The 23,657-nt window shown below is 43.9% G+C and overlaps 1 protein-coding gene across 1 annotated transcript in view; it reads right to left on the reverse strand.

Moving 5' to 3' along the window:
- The window catches only part of ABCA1 (ATP-binding cassette, sub-family A (ABC1), member 1), a 138,503-nt gene that overhangs the window by 14,000 nt on the left and 100,846 nt on the right, over positions 1-23,657 (reverse strand). The window contains exons 24-41 of the mRNA XM_010843531.1: positions 23,448-23,657; positions 22,030-22,102; positions 20,976-21,178; positions 19,841-19,889; positions 19,538-19,651; positions 18,326-18,474; positions 16,346-16,470; positions 14,694-14,792; positions 11,893-12,082; positions 10,943-11,037; positions 9,488-9,520; positions 8,211-8,316; positions 7,186-7,260; positions 6,549-6,718; positions 4,973-5,150; positions 2,839-2,954; positions 2,608-2,752; positions 904-1,027 (exon numbers count right to left, since the gene is read on the reverse strand). The exon at positions 23,448-23,657 is cut by the window's right edge and continues 6 nt beyond it. Coding sequence (XP_010841833.1) covers positions 904-1,027; positions 2,608-2,752; positions 2,839-2,954; positions 4,973-5,150; positions 6,549-6,718; positions 7,186-7,260; positions 8,211-8,316; positions 9,488-9,520; positions 10,943-11,037; positions 11,893-12,082; positions 14,694-14,792; positions 16,346-16,470; positions 18,326-18,474; positions 19,538-19,651; positions 19,841-19,889; positions 20,976-21,178; positions 22,030-22,102; positions 23,448-23,657 — 2,254 coding nt within the window. The remainder of the gene's footprint in view (positions 1-903; positions 1,028-2,607; positions 2,753-2,838; positions 2,955-4,972; positions 5,151-6,548; positions 6,719-7,185; positions 7,261-8,210; positions 8,317-9,487; positions 9,521-10,942; positions 11,038-11,892; positions 12,083-14,693; positions 14,793-16,345; positions 16,471-18,325; positions 18,475-19,537; positions 19,652-19,840; positions 19,890-20,975; positions 21,179-22,029; positions 22,103-23,447) is intronic.

Consider the following 23,657-nt stretch of genomic DNA (forward strand, 5'->3'; position numbering starts at 1 on the left):
AAGATTAGAAAGCACATTAAAAGATGCTCCTTTCAGTAGCATATAATGTAATCTAGGGGTTTCCCTGGCGGCTCAGACGGTAAAGAATAGCCTGCAATGCAGAAGACCTGGATTTGCCCCTGGGTTGGGAAGATCCCCTGGAGGAGGACATGGCAACCTACTCCAGAATTCTTGCCTGGAGAATCCCCATGGACAGAGGAGCCTGGTGGGCTACTGTCCATGGGGTTGCAAAGAGTCAGACAGGACTGAGCGACTAAGCACAGCACAATGTAAGCTAGTAACTCAATTCACCTCATTTTATATAAATATTCCTTAAATTCCTAATATATCTCCTTTGTACCTCCAAGCTTAAAAAAATAGTCCCTCTTCTATGCCCATTAAATAACATGGCCCACCTAACTATATGAGCAAGTCGATAAAGAATAGTAATGTGGGCACAGGAGAGATATTTTTAAAGACTCTAAAGGTAGAAGGAGCTGCAGTAAATTATCTTTTTATAGACTGTATAAAAGGTAATATATGACCCCATCTGCACGTCCATGATTTTCCTAATAGAGCCAAAGTTTGCATCTTTCCTTTTGATTCTCTGGCCTGTACCTAATTCTCAGAGCTGTGGTTTGATTTTTCCAATGACTTTGACAAACCCCACCAGTGGTATCGGCACTGGGTCCAAGCTAAAACCAGTATTTTCCCTACCTCCAAAACCATGTTCTCACCTTTCAGACAAAAGGCTGCATCAGACAAGACCCAAGCCACAACCAACTGTGCCGACATGAGCCCTATCAGCGGAGGGAGGTCCTAGGCCCAATCACCAGCCTTTTTCCAAAATAAAGGCCAAAGTCTCAAGACCCATAAAAACTCCCATCCCTATTAAAACATCCTGTAGCCACTGCTGTCACTCACCAAACCTTTCCAAGGCATCAGCCATTGCCTGGTTTTTCACCATGTCAATGAGCCCCCGTCCCAGGCAAAAATGTGGGAAGATCAAGAACACTGACTTCAGGATATCATTGATGTTATTCAGCTTCTACAAAAAATAAGAGACAGACTGTATGTCTTTTGTGACTCAGGCTAAAAATTGACCAAGATCTAAAACATAAGAGTGAAGAAAAAGTTTGATTCCTTGAGGTCAAACTGAATCTTTGATTCAGATACCAATAAACAGCAGCAGCCATAACTAATGATATATAATGTAGCAAAATTTTTGCTCTTTAGAAAATTTGGAATAATGTTACAAGTATGGGAGGAAAATGAGCAAAGTTTAGAAATATGATTGCATTTAATCAAAAGCAAATCCAACACAAAACATTTGCTTAGCATTTTAAAAGCAAACTGCTCATGTGTGGGTCAATATATTTCGGTTTCAGGATTTTGTTGGAATTTAAATAATTCTTCTCAAATACATCAATCCAGCAATGGCCAAATACCTAACAACTAAGTAAGCTGCTAAGTGCTGGATGCACTGGGCTAGGGTATAGGAGAGATAAAGATGAATAAGAAACAGTCTCTACTCTGAAGAAAAGACATATGGAAACAGGAAATTACTACATAATTGGATGTGTTGTCCTGGAGGCATGAACTGTGTGAGCTTTGGAAGCACAGAGAAGAGAGAGTACCTGCTATACAGCAGGTAAGCAAAACTTTAGGTTGAAGCTTAGTTTTGACAGAATTGGGTGGTAGCTCACATTGTTGGTGAGGAGCTCCAACAACAGAGTGGCCACACTGCCACTGATGAAGAGGTCACACTGGTGAGGACCATGTGGGCTGGGCTGGGGATCCTGAAACAGGCCTATGGGACTACGGAGGGTTTAAGGAACCATTCGAAGAAACCAGTCGAAGCCTACCAGGTTGGGAAAGGGTGTGGTGGGGACTGTCCAGGAAGGATTACACACCTCTGAAAGGCCTTGTGGGTTAAGTTAAGGTGTCTGGACAAAAGCAATGACAACAGGAGTGGACAGGAAACCTTGTTTGAGAGAATCTGTAATTGAAGGAACTGGCAAGGTCACCAACTGAATGTGGGAGAAATAAGCAAAAGCAAAGCATATAAATAGCTCTAATACTGCCAGCTGGGGTGACTGGGGGGATGGTAATGCCATCCAGTGTGACAGGAATGGCAAGAGAAATACTGGGTTCTGAGGGAAAGATGACTGGGATGTGACCAGTCTAGGGTATCTTTCAGTTAATCTAAACGGAGCCACCCAATGGGCAAGAGTTCAGTGGAGGAGTCAGGGCTTAAGGCACAAATCTGAGAGAGAACAATGTGAGACACTGAGAGGTGGTGGTAAAAGCTTCCAGAATGAACAACATCACCCAGAGACAGTACCTACAGTGGAAAACAAGATGGCAGAGGACCAAATATTGGAGAAAGCAACATTTAAACAGAAAGGAGTATAAAAGAACTTGTCAAAAGAAACAGAAAGATTTGATCAGAGACACATAAGGAAAAGGAGAAGCAAGAGATGCTATATAAACCCAGGAAAGACAGACTGCAAAAGTTCAGACTGGTCCATGCGGTCAACGCCACAGGCAAGTAGAATACAATCATGATAAATACTATCCTCTGGCTCCAGATATGGTCATCCCAGCATCTCTTTTCCCCGAACTCACATTGTTGGTGAAGAGCTCCAGTACAAACGTGGCCACACTGCCATTGATGCCGATGAAGAGGTTCACGCTGGTGAGGACCACATAGGCTGTGCTGGGGATCTTGAACACGAAGGAGGCTGGGTACATGAGAGGTGTGATGGACCACCTGGTGAGGCACAAAGACACATGTTGGGTGTCCTCCACCTTCTTTCTGACAGAGGATTCCCTATGCCCCATCCAGAGGTGCCTTACCCATACAGCAAAAGTAGAAGAGCGAGCACAGGCAGGTTGGTGGAGGACACATAGGACTTCTGCTGGAAGCAGATGAAGATGATAATGACCAGCGTGGCAGGAACCACATAGTTGCACTAAAAGTGAAACAAGGAAACCAAGGTCACCCCTAAGTCAAAGACACAGCACATCTCAAGTCTTCACCATCACTGGACAAGAAAGGGCAGATAAACATATGGAAGAATAACTCTGAATTAATGAAGCCACAAAAACTATTAATCAAAATACCGGACAGCACATTTTGACAAGCCTTTTACCCCTGGCTGATTTTATAAACTGCATGTCCTTTCTGTCTTTCCAACAGATAAGCCAAGGTGTCACGCTCAGTAAACTTACTGAAGGATGGATTCGCAGTCAGAGTAATTTCAATTTCACAGGCAGCAAGTAAGCTGCCATTAGTCTTCCCGAAGATGATTGTGTCTGTTTCATCATTAATGCTATATTACAGTCTGCCCAAGTTCAAGCTCTCTTGTAATCTATTTATGAGGTAAGCACTTATAACATCAATGTCAGGACAGTTTCATCACACCAAGACTAATTTTAAAGTCTGTCCTGACAGTGGCTCAAGCATTAAAATGCAGAAATAAAGACTTGGCCACAAGACAATTACAGGAATTCACAGCTGGCAGAGCAGAGCACAGGCAGGGAGGTAGCAGTGGGCTTGCCAGCTGTTAGGAGAATTTGTAGCTTCAGACTGCAGGGCTCTGTGCCTCAGTCCCATCCTACTCAACTGTGTTTTTCAACAACTTAGATGAAGACACGCTTACAGCAAATTTCAGAGGTTCTACAGCAGGGAGAGATGGATAATATACAGGAAGATAATAGTGTTCCTGAGTCAGGGACTTGATCTTTCATCTCTGAATCTGTGATGCCTGGCAGAGTTAGATACAGTGACCAGTCAGTATGTATGCACTTACTCAATAAAGCAATCATTGGATTAAGACAAAAAAAACCGAAACAAATGGACATCCCGTAAAATTCAGTTTAACAGGGAAAAAGTTTTATATGTGCTTTAAAAAACCTTTATGTTTATAAATAAAGCTATACATAAAGGTTGAAAAAAGTCAACTGCATTAGTAAACAGTGAAAAAGACCCCATTTAACAATACCTATGAAGCAGAGGTTTCAGTTCTCTACAAGTTGCCAAAAAGACCACACTACTTCCAAAATGCAATATCCTTGGGCTGAGGAAGAGGAGTACGGGATAAAGATCAATTGCCTCTAGACCCGTAACCATTTGGATGACAGACTGATTATAAGGCCAATTCTAGGCTTTGTTCTTCAAAGAGCACATTAACACTATGGAGTATGGGCCACAGAGAGGCAATCAGGTCAGAGAGTGACAAGTCTGAGAGGCTTGCTATAACCAACACAGACATCATTATCATCACTCACACTTCTACAGTGCTTTAGAGATTACAAAGTGTGTTCTCATATATCATCTTATCTGGGGAAGATTTAGGTTAAATGATAGGTGTCTTCAAATATTTGAGGGTATATCCAATGGGAGAAGAATTAAATTTTCTGTGTGGCCTACAATTAATAGAACTCATAGGGAGATATATTTCAACTCTGCTTTATAAAAATAATTTGCACTTCAGAATTCTTAGACATCCTCCATATTGGCTCAAACAGAAGTATTATATTACAGCTGACATGAAAACAGATTTGCAATGGACGGATCAGCTTCCAGTAAAACAGAAGATGTTTTCAAATGACAGATTAAGTTCCTGGTAAGACAAAGAATATCCTGACTCTGGAGGTTAAAAATCTATCAGACAAGTTAGAGGCACTGACTTAGAGTTCTGACTGAGAGTGTTCCACCTCAGTTCTTTAAAAGGTTGTCACTTAGGGAATGAGGTGGTGGTGGTATCCGTTGCAGTCCCTTTGGACTGATTTTCTCTGGTGTAAGATCAGCTGTGTGCTGAAGGTCATGTTTGGTGACATGAAAGTGTACAACTGTGCCTGCTTTATCCTCTTTTATTCATCTTTGATTAGCTAGAACATTTCCTGGTGAAGGCCAGAAGCCCTTCCATCCATCCAATCTAGAGCCCTGATGGAGGTTTTTGAAGCAGCAGCAGACGGGTGGTCTTACCATGTCCCAGACAAAATTGGAGAGCCAGTAGATGACAGGCTTCACTCCACTGATGAACTGCAGGTGCTTCGCTTTGCTGACGCGCTCCTGGATCAGGAACACAACAAAGCTGGCCGGGACAAAGGACATCGCGAAGATGACACAGATGGACACGAGGACGTCCACGGATGTGGTCATCCTGAAAAAGACAGTGCAGCTGAGGGCACAATCAGAGCACACGCGCGCACACACACACGCACATGCACGCGCACACACACACACATCCTGAAAAAGACAGTGCAGCTGAGGGCACAATCAGAGCACACGTGTGCACACACGCACGCACATGCACGCGCACGCACACACACACAAATGTCTGAAGCATACACACACACACACACACACACACACACGAATGTCTGAAGCATACCCCAGGAAAAAGATCTGTTCACCACATATATTTCATTCAGGGGTAAAGATGATTATTTTCAAGCAAAAAAAAAAAATCTTGATAATTCAAATGCAAAACTGCTTCTACTGAGGTCAAAGAGAGTCCACAGCCAAAACAAAACTATTAAAGGAAGTCTAAGAGTGGCCTAATAACATTCACTTTGTTCCACTATTCTTGATCTTTTATGACAAACAAGCTATAAATTTTCACACATAAGGGAGTAGTGTAGCTTGAAAACTAAATAAAGCAGAAATATTAGTGTGAAACTATTCAAACAACAATCTGTGGCTGTAAATGAGTTTGACAACAAAAGAGCATGGCATATCAATCTAACACAAAAATTCCATCAGATCCTTATTATAAGAAAAATAGCCTTATAAGCCCATTAAATGGGATACAATATAAATTATTTCTTTGTATAAATTTCATATAAGCTTAGTATAAAGATCCTAGTGACATACATTGATATCGCATACAAGTGAACCAGAAACTATAACTGTGCCATAGTCCATAAACAAGAAAGGAACCTAACATGGATTGAATATCAACCTTGTGCTGAAGGCCAGACTTGTCCATTTACATGAAATGCCTCACTTAATACCATATATCTAGAAAGTTTAAAAAACCAGACTTAAACCCAGATCTCTATGATTTCAAAGGCTGTACACTCTGAACTAGATCATACTGGCTTTAACTCCATACACACATACACACACTTATACACGCGTACATGCTGTCTCTCTCTCTCCCTCTCCAGGAATTAATAAACACACAAGCTAATAAAAGTGTGTTTCACTAAGTTTAAAAATAGTTGTTTCGAAACAAACAAAATTGATTTTTTAATTAACATTAAGAGTGAGTTAAAATATTTTAGAATCATATTAACAATTTAACTTACTTTAAATGAATTCACTAAATGTACTAATGGCTTTAATATATCAGAGGCATCTATCTTGTGTAGTTTAATCTCTACCCAGCCAACTCATAAACTGATCATTTTTTGTCCAGAGCCTGGACCAACCCAGACATACATAACGTACCTACTTCCCCAGCTGTTACTCTACAACCAGCTTCACACTTCTCTCCCCTGCACCACAATTCCCCCAACACCCTGCCCTCTCCCAAATCAGACACAGCAACACTTACAGAGCCACTTCTGAGAGCTGCTGCTTGGTGAGGTTCAGCGGGTGATTGAAAGCAGTAATCCCATACTGGCTGGGGTTCGCTCCCTTCTGCAGATTGGCCCGGAGAATGGCATTGTTGATGACATTCAAGAAAGAGCTGATGGCGTGCCAGCCCTTGTTATTGAACCACACCTGAAATAAAACATACCAGATGCAAAGTACTGCTCCTAACCTCTGTTCCCGAAGGCAGGTGCACACACACAAAACATGCACATAAACTCCAGAAATTTCCGTCACACCCGAAGACAAAACATGATCAGAGAACATGGTAAAGAGGCAGGGTGTGCCCAGCACTGACCGTGAGGTCAGGCAATATGCTGACTTTCTTTAATGTATTTAATCTTCACCAAAGCTTTGAGGTAGACATGGTTATTGCCTCCATTTTATAGATTAGGAAACTGAGGCTTAAACAGGTTAAGTATCTCAGTCATGTTCAAAATGGTTCCCCCGGTGTGACTAGCAGCAAAGCAAGTTCTTTTTACAGCCTTACCGATAAAGTTACTAGACTTTTCTGTCATGAATCAACATTATCATGAGCTGACACTTCACAGCAACGCAGGAATTATTGTTCATCAAGCCACTGGAAGAAAGAGCTTTACCTTGACGTTATTTTTTGTGTCCAGTCCTGTCATGAACCTTCCCAAGCTGCTGAGAAATCGGTCTGCAGAACTGTCCTGTGAACAACAAAAAGCTGCCTGAGCTGGGATGGTTCACAGAGGAGGAGCAACAGGAAGTCTGGAGTTTGTGCACAATGGGACAACCTTGTGAAGGGAAACACGGCTACTGCCCCATTCACTAAAATGCAACTTGAACCCTCTAAATAATAACTGGCTCCTGAAAAATAAGTGACTGGAAATCTAAAGCACTGATGTTGCCACGAGTCATAGGTCTTAAAGGAACCAGAGGGAAACCCTGTGATTCAAAGTCCCAAGAGGCAGATGTCAGTCTGTAACTGGTGGTAAGGGCTCTTCACCATGTTCCCTTAACATCACCTGAAGGCCCCCAGCTACAAACATGTAGATGCATCAGATATGGGGTCTGTGCCTCAAGGGACAGATTCTAGGACAATCCCTGCTGTCTGTGACCCTGGAATTCATATCATCTGACTTCCAGTTCCCACTTAGAAATGGGAAACTTGGGATACAGATAAAGAAAATGAATGTTTATCAAGTCCTAAAACTAGCTGCCGGTTTAAAAGTGATTCATTTCCTGTTTAACCAATGATTGTTTTAGAAAAGTATGTTTGATGCCCAGTTTCTCTGTTCACTGGCTATACTTAAGTTATTCTGAGAGATCTAAAATCTCTGAACTTGCTTTTTTTCTCAAGCATTTTTTTTTTGTTTTGTTTTGGCTGCATTGGGTCTTACTTCCCTGACCAGGCACCCTGCATTGGAAGTGCAGAGTCTTAACCACTGGACCACCAGGGAAGTCCCTGCACTTTCAAATAGTAAGTACATACTGAGTGACTCAGTCTTGGCTGACCCATGATCTCTATGATCGGTGATGGTTTTGTTCTTGAAAATCTTACACAATAAGCTACCAGGTGATCAGATCTACGTGTCAACTACTCCCATGTACCAGCAACTCAATTTCTGTCTGACATGTCTTAGGATGGGTACTGTACCTTGACCACCTTCAAGTGTTTCTTCATTTGCTTGATGGCATCATTAACTTCTTCACTCGGAGGAAGTGACTGAGAATTACTGGCACCCAGGGAAAATCCACCGTACCTAAAAGAATAGCCTGACATTAAAACACAGGCAGTGTGGGGCCCACTGTCACTCAGCAGCAGACACTGCCTGAGGATGTAATGTTCAATTAGAGGAACTGTATGTTCAAAGTAGGACCAAAATAGGACTCAGAGAAAGTTTCACCTTGGTCTCCTCTAATGGATCCTGGCAATCTCTTAACTCTTATACAGCTTCTGCCCAAGTTGGAGGGACCTGGGTCTGATTATACACAGAATGAGACATCTGAGATGTTGAGGAAAGAATGCTCATTCATCTCACAGATGCTCCTCCCACCTCTGGTGGCTCAGGCCTGAACATGAGTCTCAAGGCAAGCAGATGGGGAGTCTGGATGAGAGGGAAGACATTGGCCAGAGAGGCCAGGGAGGGCTTATAGATGGGCTGTGGCCCTTTCATAACAGGAGAACCACAAAAGGTTCTGCATCCACTCTACTCAGTTATTCAGTAGGTCCTAGCTCTTGGGAAAAAAGGAAAAGAAGAAAGGTGGGAGATAGGGTCAAAAAACAAAGTTCTGAGGCAGCCATGTAAGGCTCTCATTTCTCATGAGTAATAATGGGCTTCAAGGATGCTTCCTTTGTTTTTTTCCCCAGTCCCATCTGCTTCTTCAAAACTCAGAGGGGATACGGGCAGGGGTGGTGGTGGAAGGTGGAGAGGAGAGAGCCTGACTGCAGCAGAGGAGAAAATGATTCTTACTTTCCTGATGGAATTCTGGTCTTATTTCCTAACAGAAACATTGTTATTTTAAAAAACTCAGAAGGATAAATGAGTTGAAATGCAATGAACATAGATGGTTTTGAAGCCTCCTATTTCATCTAAGACCTTCTTGGTTATTACAAAGACCTGAAAAATAGTTCTTAAGCCCCTAGGTCTCCTAGGAATCTGATTTGATAATTTTAATTAGCATAGGTTTTTCCCTCACATCGTGCTTCCTGTCAAATCCCTAGAGACCCACAAGGAACTTCTAAATCTCCTCAAGGAAATCAATATGCGAAAATTCCAAAGGCCTCTGAAGTGGCAGCTGGGCACTGAGCTAAGAGCAAAACCACCCCTAAACCAACAGCTTCCCAGGGTCCAAGAAAACTGCATCAAAATCATCCTCATGAGCTTTAGGAGTCAAGGAAGCAAAAAGAAAAGCACAGAGGAGTCAACTTACCTAAACTCATTCACCCAGATCTTGTTCTTTAAGCTGTAGTGAGGGCCAAAGACAAAGAAACCAGAAATCAGTCCAAAGAAACATTGATCCTTTTCCTGATTATACAAAAGTTAGAAATATCTACCTGGGGATACAACAAAGGGACAGAAATAACTCTACAATCAGGCTGGTGTGGTAGGGTTTTGCCACTGGAAAGAAGCCCTAATCAGCATGTCTTTTCTTCTCCCCATATTAAAACCTTATTATTTTTATGAAGGTCATGCCTTGTATTAAAACAATTAAAAAACCAACAAAGACGTGATCAAACTACAAAGTTTTTAAATTCAAAAATAATAGTTCAATTATGGCTAACATATGGAGAGATTATGCTTCTTTCTTGGAAACTAACAGTAACCGTCATTCAAGCATACCCTTGTTATTAAAAGTCACTAGAACTCCCAACTTAGGGGACCAAATATAACCAAGCTGATGGGAAGGAAGCAAGAACAAACATTTTCTGGGCATCAGCTAAGTACAGCAGTCCCCTCCTTAATTGGAGGGGACACACTCCAACACCCCCCAATGGATGCCTAAAACTACAGATAATACCAACCCCTATGTATACTATTTTTTCCTATCACCTGTCATTTTCTTTGAAGGTCAATAGGGCCACTATCACATAAAATAAAAGTTACTTAGAAATAAGTTCTGTAATACTGTGACAGTCCATCTGATCACCAAAAGGGCCAGGGCAAGGAGCATTTACTGTGTGTGGATATGCTGGACAGTGGGATGATTCCCATCCCAGGAGGGACACAGTGGGATGATTCCCATCACACCACTCAGAGAAGCATGCCATTTAAAACTTATGAATTGTTTGTTACTGGAATTTTCCATTTAGTATTTTCTGACCATAGCTGATGATGGGTAACTGAAACTGAGGGAAGCAAAACTGCAAATAATGGGGGAGCTAATGCACTCAGGACTATGCAGTGATGCCCCAGGAAGCTACATGGCTCTTCTAAGGCTCCACCGAGAAGTCCTGAGAACTCAGGGCTCTCTTGAGAATGCCTCATATTTATCACTCATTCCATCCATGAGAGCTACTTTACGTGTATCATTTCATTTAATCCTTACAACAAACTACTGAGAGCAACATTATTATCACATTATATACAGCCTAAGGCTTTAAAAGGATAACTGGTCGCCATGGTCAAACAGCTAATAAGTGGAAGAATTAGAATTTAAATCCAGATTTATTTTCATTCTGGAGCCAGGAAACCTCAGTCTTCAAACTGAATATTCATAATACTTCCCATTACCTTTTCTAATCTGAAAGAATATCCCAAACTTCAAAAGGACAACATCAAGCCAAACTGTGATGTTTCCCACCACTACTCAATCTCCGATTTTTTAGGACTTTAATTCCTCTGATCAGTAACAGCTAAGCAGGGGCCAAGGATTGTAAATGATGACCTTTTGGCTATGATCTGCACGTATGTCTTCACCAGATAATCCGAAATGTTTCTTCCCGTGAGGTTCTGAAGGATGTCAGCAGTATTCTGTTTTCTCTGTCATCAGAAAAACCAAGCGCATGTGTCTTTATGGGCCACAATTGGAACAGAAAACAAATCAAGAACAAAAATGACACATGTTCCTCAAACGTGTACCACAGTGTGAGCAGACCCTGCCCGCAGGGCCTGGACACTGTCATCAGCCGATCACCAAGGCCTGGTCCATTCTGCCCTTTATGCCAAGTCAAGGTGATTCCCAGAAAATTACTCTGAACAGCTAAGCAATAGACCATGAAGTATCATTCTTCACGGTTACAAAAGATTTCTAGGGAGCAGCACCATTGACTATGCCTAGTGAATATTCTTCATTGGAGTTACACTGATGAAGAGATGAAGTGCTATTTTAAGGAGCAGTAACCACTAAGGACTACTTTTTCAACACTATTTAAAATTCCTTGTCCTCATCCTACAACCTGGATGCTGATAAAGCGGCAGAGAGGCATCACAAGCAAGCCTCTTCCTGAAATTCTCGGAAAAAAATGATTCAGAATTGCTTCTCTCACTCATAGTCTCAGAGGATTGTCAGAGTTATAACCCTCACAGAAGTTTTACGGGCCAGCCTCCCTAATTCAGCAGTGAGGAAACAGGCCCAGGGACTCAAGAGTGACCCATCCAAGGTCACCAGCTCCACTAGGGCAGAGGTGGAGATGAAGCTGCGTCTGTCAGTCTGTCCTGGGACACCACCACTGCAGGAGAGGCTGCAGTGTGACTTCCACAGACCACTGATCAGGAGTGTTGTCTCTGGTTGTATCTCAAACAAGGACCTAGGCTGACTTCAAAATATGTCACCCATTCCCTCTTCCCAGTCCACCCTATACCTCACTTACTCAGTCACACCCTGAAAGGACTCACTTGAGGAGGAGGCAGCCCCCCTGCCCCCAGGGGGCACACAGGCAACATCTTCTTGATTTTGTCACTGCTACACTGGCAGGTGGGGGAGGGGTTCTCCATTGTCCAGTTTCCATTTCGGAAGAGGTCCGTGATGGTCTGGGGGACTGGGGCAGTGTTCCACTTCTCCTCTCCCACCAAGCAGGGCATTTCTCTGCAAAGGGACACCAAGGACAGGCTCACCCAAGAGGGTCTGGCCTCTCCTATTGCCTCAGAGCACAGGACCAATCAATAACAACTGCAAATACACATATATCCCCTCACCACCGGGTTACTGATCCGTCCCACAGACTTGTCAGCTACAGACACATTTTACAGTTAAATACCATAGAACACAAAGAAGGCCTAAGTGCTCATACACTGAACTCAAGTCAACCCAATCACCAGCATTCAATCACTCAGCGTGGGTTCACTCAACAAACATTCACTGAGCATCTACTATGTGCCAGACACTGTCCTGCATATTTGAGAATCTGGGGTGAAGAGACAAAAGTCTCTGCCATCATGGAGTTTGTGTTCCCAGGAAAGATTAATTAACAAATAATATAATCTTCGATGGCCAAAATGGAAGCAAAATAAAGGGAGAATGACTGGTGAGAAAGGACCACCTGAAGAGGTCATATATTTCAGCCAAAACCTAAATGATGACAGAGAACAAGCCAGGCAGGGATTGGGGGGGAGAACATTGCAAGCAGAAGCAACAGAGCGCAGGTGAAAAGGTCCCCAGTGTTCTACGAATAAGGAACCACGGGAAGGCAGCAGGGCTGGCATGTGATGAGCTATGAGGAAGAGTGATGGGAGATGAGGAGAAGAGGGAGGCAGGAGTCAGAAGACATATGTTTGATGCTGAAAATCTGGGGAAGAATGTCAAGATTCACTTTTACATGTCTTAAAACAAGTAAAGAATTTGGGGGAGTGACCCGAGGTGAGAGTTGTTGGCTCACGAAGAGCTAGGTTGTTTGCGAGCACCCCAGGTGGCAAGTCAGGCATTTATGTCTGAGTTCTGAACTACTGTGAGACCATCAAGTCACTTGCCCTCTTGGAGCCTATTTTCTCCACAAAACTGTAAAAGGACTTATTTCAACAGGTCACATTTCAACAAGGCATTTCTAATATCCCTCCCACTTTTAAACTCTATGATCTGAAGCCGAGCCCCAGCGTTTAGATGATTCTTACATCAAATAAACAGTTCTGTGGGTTGCTCTCTGGTCCCAAGTGGAATCTCATCACAAGTCTTATGAAATTTGTCCTCCTCCACCTTGGTCATCTTGTTCTTTAGGAACTGATATTAACCGTCAGGATTTACACTTATTAAGTACTGCTGCTAAGTCACTTCAGTCGTGTCCGACTCTGTGCAACCCCATAGACGGCAGCCCGCCAGGCTCCCCCATCCCTGGGATCCTCCAGGCAAAAACACTGGAGTGGGTTGCCATTTCCTTCTCCAATGCATGAAAGTGAAAAGTGAAAGTGAAGGTGCTCAGTCGTGTCTGACTCTTAGCGACCCCATGGACTGTAGCCTACCAGGCTCTTCCATCCATGGGATTTCCCAGGCAAGAGTACTGGAGTGGGGTGCCATTGCCTTCTCCGTATTAAGTACTAAATACTAGCAAATGTTCAGTAAGTGTCCAGAGTTAATTAGAGCCAACAAGTATATAACAGCTATATGTTTAACGAGCACACATTAAAACTTGCACACCCAGGTGGTATGCTCACTGGTCTGTCACCTGCAGGCTCACTATCTTCCCTCTAAAACCTGGAATTCAAGTTTGCCCTTCTCCAGGCAACCCACTCTAGTACTCTTGCCTGGAAAATCCCATGGACAGAGGAGCCTGGTAGGCTGCAGTCCATGGGATCGCTAAGAGTAGGACACGACTGAGCACCTTCACTTTCACTTTTCACTTTCATGCATTGGAGAAGGAAATGGCAACCCACTCCAGTGTTCCTGCCTGGAGAATCCCAGGGACAGAGGAGCTTGGTGGGCTGCCGTCTATGGAGTCGCATAGAGTCAGACACGACTGAAGCGACTTAGCAGCAGCAGCAGCAGCAGTCTTCCTAAACTTTCCCATGCTCTCCATAATCCTTGAATCTGTGGTTAACAACCTCAAGTGCAAATTCTACCCAAGCCTGGAAACCTGAACCCGCTTCTACCTTCACTGAGCTCTCAGAAGCTCCTCACCACTCTTCACTGTTTTTACTCACACAGATATCTGGACATGCCTTCTCCCCATATACAATGACAGTCAAATGAGTATTTCACTGAATTTATTTATATGCTACCTCCTTTTTTTTTAAAAAAAGGACTTTGGAGGAGAATATGACAAAAATATGCAACTCTGAAAGAAGAAAATGTCCATTTTTATAAAAATTATGTCAACTTTTCAGGCTTTTAGAGTGAAGAAACTGATTAGCAAAACTGCAAATTACGTGTAATAGGAGCCTATCTCTGCGGTCAGGTATAGGAGCTGGGGAAAAGGGATCATTATGAAGTACTATCTAAATTAAATATTAATGTCTAAAGCAGAAAACAAATGTCCATGGTCATTTTCCTGGCAGGATGCTAGAAGAGTCTACTGGTCTGTTACGTTTGTTCCTAGATGCTAGGGTTAAATCACTACATTAGCTCCTTTAAAATAAAAACTGTTTCAAAGGGTAAATGATGGTCATCACCAGGTGGCATACAAGTGACAAAACCAGTGCAGAGAGAAAACCAGGTGACAAACACAAGAAGCCAGCTGTGGAGGGGCTCACAGCTCAGTGGCACTCACGGGATCGGGTTTCCTTCCATACATCGGGTCCCAAAGCCAGGCTTTCCGGTGAGAGCGTTTAAGAGTTCCTGGGTGCTCACATCCTCAGGCGCATCATTACTGTAGATACATGAGAGGCAGTCAGCTTAGCAACGCATTTAAACCATGAATGGGAGAAGAAAAGGCACTTTTTTTTTTTTTTTTCTAAATTTTAACACTTTATTAAGTACTTCCTGTGTGCCAAATCCTGCCAAGCTCTTAAAATAGAAACACAGAACCCACCCACAAGTAACTCAGCCTCTGGTTGTTTATTTGGTGTCAAGATAACATACAGCACTCCAAAGTGGAACTTGTGTAAATAAGTGATAAATACGGAGGGGTGCGTACACGTGCACCCACATACATTTACATATATCTATTTTAGTGGGAAGTACATGAATTCATTAAAGATCAGTATTTCAAAAGTACTTTCACAATTAATCATTAGGCATAGACAAGAGGGGTTTTCTAGGAAAAGGAAGGCAGATTTTATGGGCTTAACATTTGCGTGGACAACTGGAAAGCACAAATAATGATGGGCAGAAGTTATAAACACAAAACAAGCCCATGCTCCACAGCCCTGGGCAACACAAGGTCAGCAGCTGGGAAAGAAAAGAAGGAGGTAAACCCGCACAAAATAGGAAGAAAGCACAGAATCAGAGAACAGGAAGCTGATTTGCATGCTTATGTTTCCTTTTTCTTTTTAAAGCTTCCCTGAAGCTTCCCTTGGACATCACTGGCACACTTCTCCATAGAAAGGTTTGCAAATACTGTGGGACTGAGGAAAACTCCTGCATAAGGAGATGGAGAAATTCCTTTGTTCTTTTGTTTGAAGCACTGGATTGTCACAGGATAGCTGTATTTTTGTCTAAAAAAACAGGAGCTATTATATGTAACCTAAAGATGAAATACTCTTGCCTGGAAAATCCCATGGACGGAGGAGCCTGGTAGGCTGCAGGCCATGGGGTCGCGAAGAGTCAGACACGACTGAGCGACTTCCCTTTCACTTTTCACTTTCATGCATTGGAGAAGGAAATGGCAACCCACTCCAGTGTTCTTGCCTGGAGGATCCCAGGGATGGGGGAGCCTGGCGGGCTGCCGTCTATGGGGTTGCACAGAGTCAGACACGACTGAAGCGACTTAGCGAAGATGAAATAATAAATATGTGGGCTGCCCTGTATGGGGTTGCACAGAGTCGGACACGACTGAAGCGACTTAGCAAAGATGAAATAATAAATATGTGAATTGCACTATGTAGAAAACAAGAACTTGGAGGTGTGAGGGTCTGAGTGTATGGAAACCCTGTGTTCAACTGCAAAATAAAGACTTAGTATAAAAATCCAAGTATATTATAGTTCAAGAAGATTCTTCTGCATTGGCAGATTATTTACATAAGGCATGTATGTTCCTGACAACAACGAATAGAGAGGAAATGAGTTCAAAGCCCTGCTACTTCAGGTTTGGTTCACTGCTGTTCTCGCATCTAGCATGAGCTTGTGTGAGGGCTGCAGCCACAGCTGATCAATCCGTGCCCTTGTGTAACCGAGTCCCCCTCCCCTTGGCCCTCAGTATAGTAAACACTCTGGTCAGCCTGAGCCCTCCTCTCCCCCTGGAGGCAGAAGGCAAGTGCGTACCTGACAAATGTGTACTGTTCATTGTACATCCAGGGCTGAAGCTCCAGGCTGGGGTACTTGCCAAAGGGTGGCACAATCAAGCTGAACACCAGGGCGATGCAGACAAACACAGCTGGCAGGACAATCTATAACCAGGAGGCAAGGAGGGAGAAGAATTGCCAGAGAAGGACAAAGGTTAGAAAGAAGACCACTTCAAGTCCAGGTAGCCTCAGACCAGCCAGCACTGGGGTGTGTGCAGGGCCTAGTTCCATCAAGACATTCTTGGCAGGTTGGAAGAAGTAGAGGCTGAAATCTAAACCCCTTCCCTTGGGTGAATTTCTGGAAGCTGGCAATACAAGGCCTGAGCTTGTGGCCACCTGGCAGGGGCACCAAGCTGAGGACTTCACAGAGTAAACAGTAGTCACATGTCAGGGTGACTCAGAACACTGGGTCCCTCTTCTCCCTGAAAACCCGAGGAAGACCACAGTGGCCATGAGCCCAGCTCAGCTCTGAGGAAAATCGAGAGCCCAAGCATGGACCAGAAGCCAGAAGAACTGCAGCTTCATTCTGTCTCTCCTTCTTTCTGTCTCTCTCGTGTATCCATGTGAAGTCACAACCCCTATGGCCTCAGTCTTCTTGTCTGTAATCTGCAGACACACTAGGTTACCCATTCAGCTCCCATACTCTGAGAAAATCACTATAGAGCACTGCCTCCATGGAAAGGGAACAGCTGCCATGTCTTTATCTGATGGCCTCAAAAAGCACAATTAATCCTTACTAAACCACCTTAAGAGGGTTTCCCAAGTGGTGCTAGTGGTAAAGAACCCGCCTGCCAAGGCAGGAGACATAAGAGATGCGGATTTGATCCCTGAATCGGGAAGATCCTCTGGAGGAGGGCATGGCAACCCACTCTACTATTCCTACGTGGAGAATCCCATGGACAGAGGAGACTGGCAGGCTACAGGCTATGGTCGCAAACAGTCGGACACGATCGAAGTGACTTAGCACTTGAACAACCTTAAACTTTGTACCTTTTCTGAAAACAACTTGTACATATTTTATAAGCAAACTCTAAGCTCCTTCCATTTATTCCTGAGACATTTACCCTTAAAAAAAGAAAAAAAGATTCAAATAATGCTCCTGGTTCTAATGTTCTCAAGTTTCAATGGAGAAAATTAATCATTATGTGATTAATTCCATGGGAAAATACTGTATGAGCATTATCTCATTTAATTATCACTACAACCCTAACTAGTAATATAATTATCACCAATCAAAAAACAAGGTAATTGGGGTTCAGAAAGACTAAGCAACTTGCCCAAGGCCACACAGCCAAGAAGTAGCAAAACCAGAATTCACACATAAATCTATATGCTCCAAACTCATATTCTTTGCATTACCCACATAACTTGTGGGAAAGAATCTCTGTAACTTCTTTATACTTCTTGATTTTGTAGACTGAAATAATTTAATCCTCCCAACACAAGTTAGCATGCAAACAGAGTATAATGAGTCTTTTCTGTTTACTATTTTTTTCTGACCCCTGGTTATCTTTTCTATCAGTTTGCAGTTAAACATCAACTTAGAGAAAAATCAAGTCCCCAATAAGTTCATATGTTGAGTGTATCTGGGCATAGCATCTCTGAAGTTTTGAAAGTTTAATTTGCTCATCCAGTTTTTCTAGACTTTGTCCTTGTTACACTCTCCTCTAAGAGAAAATTAACACACACAGAAATTTCTAATTTGAGACCCATTCCAAGTACTTACTCATAACATATCATAGGTACTATTATCATCCCCATTTTATGGATAAGGAGATTGAGGCTCAGAGAAGTAATCTGTCAACAGATATATAAGTACAAGAAGCAAACTGGGATTGAAATACAGATAATCTGGCTCCAGTGTCCATCTTATAACAACGATGCTACCCTGCTTTCACTAGTTGGGAGCCTGTAGTCCACCAAGGAAGCCTGAGTCCTTGGCCAGGAACACACTTCTCACCTGAGCAAAGAATCCTTTCCGACTCCGTCTGGCAATCAGCAGTCTCTTCCACAAAAGGGCCACAAACTGCTGCTGTGTGAGCTTCCAGCCCTTCACCTGGTAGGAACCTTTACCATCCATCCCACTGAGCAGGTCTGTTTCTCTGGATTCTGCAAAAAGCCATCGCTAAGGTCATAGATTATACCAGGCATTTTTGACATCCCCAGCCTCCTCCCTCCAGCATCGTTAGCCACCACCTTGGAGGCTTGTGTTTGGAGGTAGAAGTAAAGGAATGAAGGGCTTTTATGACACATTGACGTCCATGGAAAAGGTATGACCCCAAATGTACCACACTAGCAGGCTCTGCCTTTGGTTCTTGTCTGATGAGCACAGAAAAATGAAGGTGCCTTGAGACAACTGAAGAGATGTGTGCACACATAACAGTTACATCAAGCCATTCAAATGAATCGAGTCATCCTCAATTTCTTACAAAATATTCTGTAAAACAGGCCATGTCTGTAGGCTGACATACTTTGAGAACACATAACAGCAACTTGTCTCCTGCCTATTGTATCTCTGGCTAAAAGGTGGACACATTCAGGTGATCCAAGTGCTAACAATGTATAAAGTTACAGAGAACACGAGAGTTGCACATTGAACAGGAGAGCCAGGAAGGTTTCTGTTCAGAACAGTTTTATAGAAATCCTCACTTATACAAATGATTTCTCACTGCGGTGACCTGACGTCTCACCAATATTTGCTTGATTTCTTGTCTCTCCTTCTCCATCCCAAACACACAGGGATACAGTCTTCGAAAACAGCTAAGTTGAAGGGTACAATCAACTCTAGTAGCAAATTCACCTCACTCTTTCAAAATCATCCACCCATTCAAAGAACATTTATTCCAAAATTAAACACCTAATGAATGCGAGAAAACTGGGACTCTATGGAAAAGATAATAAATGGATTCAGAGGAATAAAGGGCTGTCTTTTGATGTGTATCTCGAGTGAGAGGTCTCAGTGCAGTGCAGGAAGTAGGGAGGACAGGCTCTTTCAGGTCTGATCATATGCACAGCACCAGAAGGGGAAAGTGGCTTTTCTCATTCTCTCTCTTCTCTTTAGACCCTGTAGGCATCTATCATCCTGGTTCAAGGGCCTTGAAAGATAACACCAGAGAACACAAGAGGGAAATTCACTTTCAAGCAACAAAACACAGATCTCGCCCAAACGGACCTGGATCTATGTCAGAATCATTTGGATCCATAGCATCGTCTTCAGTAAAAGGGCGAAGACAGCTCTGCTTGTCCCCAAAGACTCGTCTGTTTCGTCTTGCTGGTAAGGTGCCATCTGGAGACAAAAGGAAGGAACCCCACGTTTTATTTGTAATAAAAAAAAATTATCTGAATCTTTAAAAGTCTATACAGTAAAAGTAAGAATGTCATAAAACAATTTGAAGGGAAAGGCAAAACCCTGGTGAGCTAAGAGAACCTACAAGTGGCACAGCCCAGAGGGCATGCAGTCCCTTTGGAGGGTTACCTGAGGTCTCGGCATCCACTCCACTCTCTTCAGCCACTTTGAGAAATATCTGAAAAATGAGAATGAGAGGATTATAATAAGCACCACAGTATGAGAGCAACTGTCACGATTATTACATGACTGAACACGCTAGCCCCTAAAGACATAACGTAAAAGCTTCATTTATTGATAACACTTTGTCAGAGTCACTTGGGAGAGAAGCCATTTATTTACACTAGAGAACATTTCCCCAGTGGTGAGAGCTATCAATTCAGAAAGTCATTTTCAAATTAAAGTTATGACATCAGGACACTGCATAAGGTGGAATTTGTTCTGAACCTACAGGGAATGAGCCAAGTGGCTTCAAGTCTTTGGCCCGAAATCTTTGAGCACGCTAGCATGAAAATAGGCTCTCCAAGACAGGATGATCAGGAGAAGAGGCGTTCCCTGTCACTAGAAATGTTATGGCAGGGTTTCTAACACCAGAAGGCAACCTGAACTAGACAGGCGATTCCCAAACTCTGATCTACAGAGATGCTGCCCAGGAAGCATGCAATAAAAGCACAGACATTAAGGTCTTACCTCCAGGAATTCTGATTCAAAGACCCTGGAGTTGAGCCTTGACATTTTTAGAATATTCGCAGAAGATTCTGCTGCACAGGCTAACTTGGGGACTACTGGAACAGACAACTTTTATATCCCTTCCAACCCTCAAGGTTTCCCTAAAGAGAGGCACTGCTTACACAGTAATAGAGTATGGGCTTTGGAGCTCAAAACCCCTGATCTGAATCTGCTCAGCATCCCTTCATGTCAATTTTCTCATCTTGTTATGAGGATTAAATGAGTTACAATGACTGAACACAACAAAACACTCCCAGGTTAGCCCAAGGCATAAGTAGGTTTTCCATAAATGTTGGACTTTTCCTAGGCATGGCCATGCCTGGTCACACCAGGATCAATCCTCTTACTTCTTTCCTACCATCTCCCACTGAAATCTTAAAGGTCTAACTGGGAGCAACACTGCCCAGATGCCAACGACCTAAGGGCTCAGTGCCTACGTCCATGGTGATCCTACTCACAGTGGATATGCAGGCTGCCTGTCTGGCCCCAGGATTGTGGGCCCTGCTCAGTTCTGACAGTCGGTCACTGAACTTACTTCTTCCAGAGTAGTCTCTGAGATGCCGTAACTGGAGATGCCTAGGTCTGAGAGCCGGTCGTCAATTTCGTGGAAGAGTTCCACAAAGGCTCCCTCTCTGGCAGCCTCGTAGGGCAGCACGTAGGTCAGCTCATGCCCAATGTCTTCCACCAGCCGGGCCTCAGCCACATGCTTCCTGATGAGGTTGGAGATTGCAGAGACATCTGTAGGGACCACAGCACAGATATGATACGGCTTGGCCGGCTCAGAGGCCCCCTTCCTTCACCCTCTGCCTGCTCCTCAGAAGCCCACTGCCTGCACACCACAGCTGGCCCAGACACTGAAATCATTCCACAGGTTCATCTCTGGCCCAAGGGTTCCTGGGGGCATGGACTGGGTCTTATTCACCTTTGCATCACCAAAGCCGGGCACCATGTAGGCCCTCAGTTTATGGTGGGTAGGTGGGGGGTGGCTGGCTGAATGACTTTCTGAGGTTGAAAGCCTAGTGTCTATTGCCAAAAAGCTAGGATTCTTCATTGGAAAACTTGACTAAAGGAACCTTAAGAGGTTCTTCATCTTTCTCTTAATCAATTCAAGGAGGATCCTCTATTTATCTCAATAGAGGGTTAATCAAACAGTTCATGGAAAGAGAGGTCTTCCTGGGAAGAGCCAGTTGTTAGGGCAGAGAAGACTTGGCCAAGGTAAAGGCTTCCATTCCATATGTGTCACTGGGGACATTGGACATCTAGACATCCCTCCTGAGGGAGGTGTCCAGTGTCCAGCCAGACCCATTCATCTCAGCTGAATGGGTGAGGAACAACCACCCGCTACTCCAATCATCTCAGCTATCTGGGACACTGCCCTGCCGGCTCCCAGACCAAGCCCCAGGCTCCCCAGCAAGCATTAGGCCAATCCGCCTCTAAGCAGCGCCTGCTCCCGCAGCCACCCAGCCCCAGCCCAGCAGCAAACCTTGAGTCAGCGCCACCAGCCTCTGCACCTCTCCTCCTGTGCCTCCACTCTGCCCAGCTGGGGGAAGCTCAGACACCACCTGAATAAGAAACCCCAGAGTCCTTACCGATGGTCAGCGTGTCACTTTCATGGTCGCTGCCCAGGCCAGCATCAGAACTGCTCTGAGAAACACTGTCCTCCTGATGGCAAAGAAGGAGGTGAGAATGGGTCAGGGACCGAGCAAGGTACAGCCACCACCACCTTCACCGGGGCGGGGCTTCCGAGAGGTTTCTGTGTGTGAGAACTGGAGCAAAAAGTTTCTCCTGAGGGGCATACAGCCAAGCAGTCTTGGCTTCTGAAGCCACTGTCTGATCTAACATGTGTGTGTTGTGTGCACAGGAAGCAGCGCTCTTGAACTCTGGCCTGCCGATGCATACTGTAAGGTTCAGTGGTTAAGACTCTGTGCTTCCACTGCAGGGGGCATGGGTTCAATCCCTGGTCAAGGGATTAGATTCCATAAGCCATGTAGCATGGCCAAAAAACCCCCCACAAACCTATGAGTGCTGTAACCAGGCCCTCACCAACAGTCTTGGGCATGGGATTTACCTGCCTGGTTGTGTTGTTCAGAGCTTCTCAAACTTTAATTTGTGTCTCTTCACCATAGGACCTTGTTAAAATGCAGATTCTGATTTGGCAAGTCTGATTTTGGCCCATGTTTCTGCATTTCTCACAAGTTCCCAAGTGATCCCAATGCCACTGGCCTCAGACTACACTTTGACTCACCAGACACCAGTTAAAAGGTAAATAAGTGGACAGGAGGTCAAGGATGGGATATATTGGTAAGTGTTTTGAGTGCCACTGTTGGAAAACACAAATAAATCTCAGGCATGTACTGCAGTACAGGGGAGAATGTACTTTGTTATTGGGTTCTGGTCCCTCCTGTGTAATGCACTTGTTGGATGACCTTGAACGAACTAAATCCCTACAAGCCTCACTTCCATCATCTAAGATAATAAGTACAGTACCTTCTTCCCAGGGTTGCTTTGTACTCTGAGACGATGTTAAAAAAAAAAAAAATAGGCCTACAAACGATAACAATGCTACAACTATTATCATGATTTTCTTTTATGTCCAGAGTCTGCTAGATTGAGTGTTTGGCATGAAATCAGTGCTCGATAAATATTTGCTGTTTTGTAGTTTAAAAGTTTAAGTTGAGAAGATTTAAAGGTAATGAGCAGACTCAGCAGGGCATTCTGCAGCCAAGGCTCTTAACTCTTGGCAAACCTCTCTTCTTCAACAACATTAAGTCCTCTAAGGACCTTTTCCTACACTCACTGTGTCTCCATTAGAAAAAGGAAACGGGATTCAGCAGAGCTAACACGATGGGAACAGAAGTCTCTGTAGCTTTCCATGTAGGAGGTACATGACTCCACAGGGCACAGAGCAGGGAGCTGGTGGCCTCAAGGTGGCAGACTGGGGCAGGTATGAACAAGCCAGTCATAGCCAGAGTCCTGATTCCCCGGACGCACTGAGACTGCAACTCACCTTTTTCAGGTATGACACAGTGCTACTGCTATTTCTGCATGAGCTGAGGGAAGACTCCACGTCCTTCTTGACCAGGGTCAGGTAGTAGCCTGTCCCCAGCTGGTTCTTCAGGAACAGGGAGGAGCCCACGCAGCAGAGCTTCCCATGGGAAATGATGGCGATCCTGTCCCCCAGGATGTCTGCCTCATCCATGTGGTGCGTGGAGAGGAT

The sequence above is a fragment of the Bison bison genome, unplaced genomic scaffold (assembly GCF_000754665.1).
Source record: "Bison bison bison isolate TAMUID 2011002044 unplaced genomic scaffold, Bison_UMD1.0 scf7180017864183, whole genome shotgun sequence".
Classification (NCBI taxonomy): Eukaryota; Metazoa; Chordata; class Mammalia; order Artiodactyla; family Bovidae; genus Bison; species Bison bison.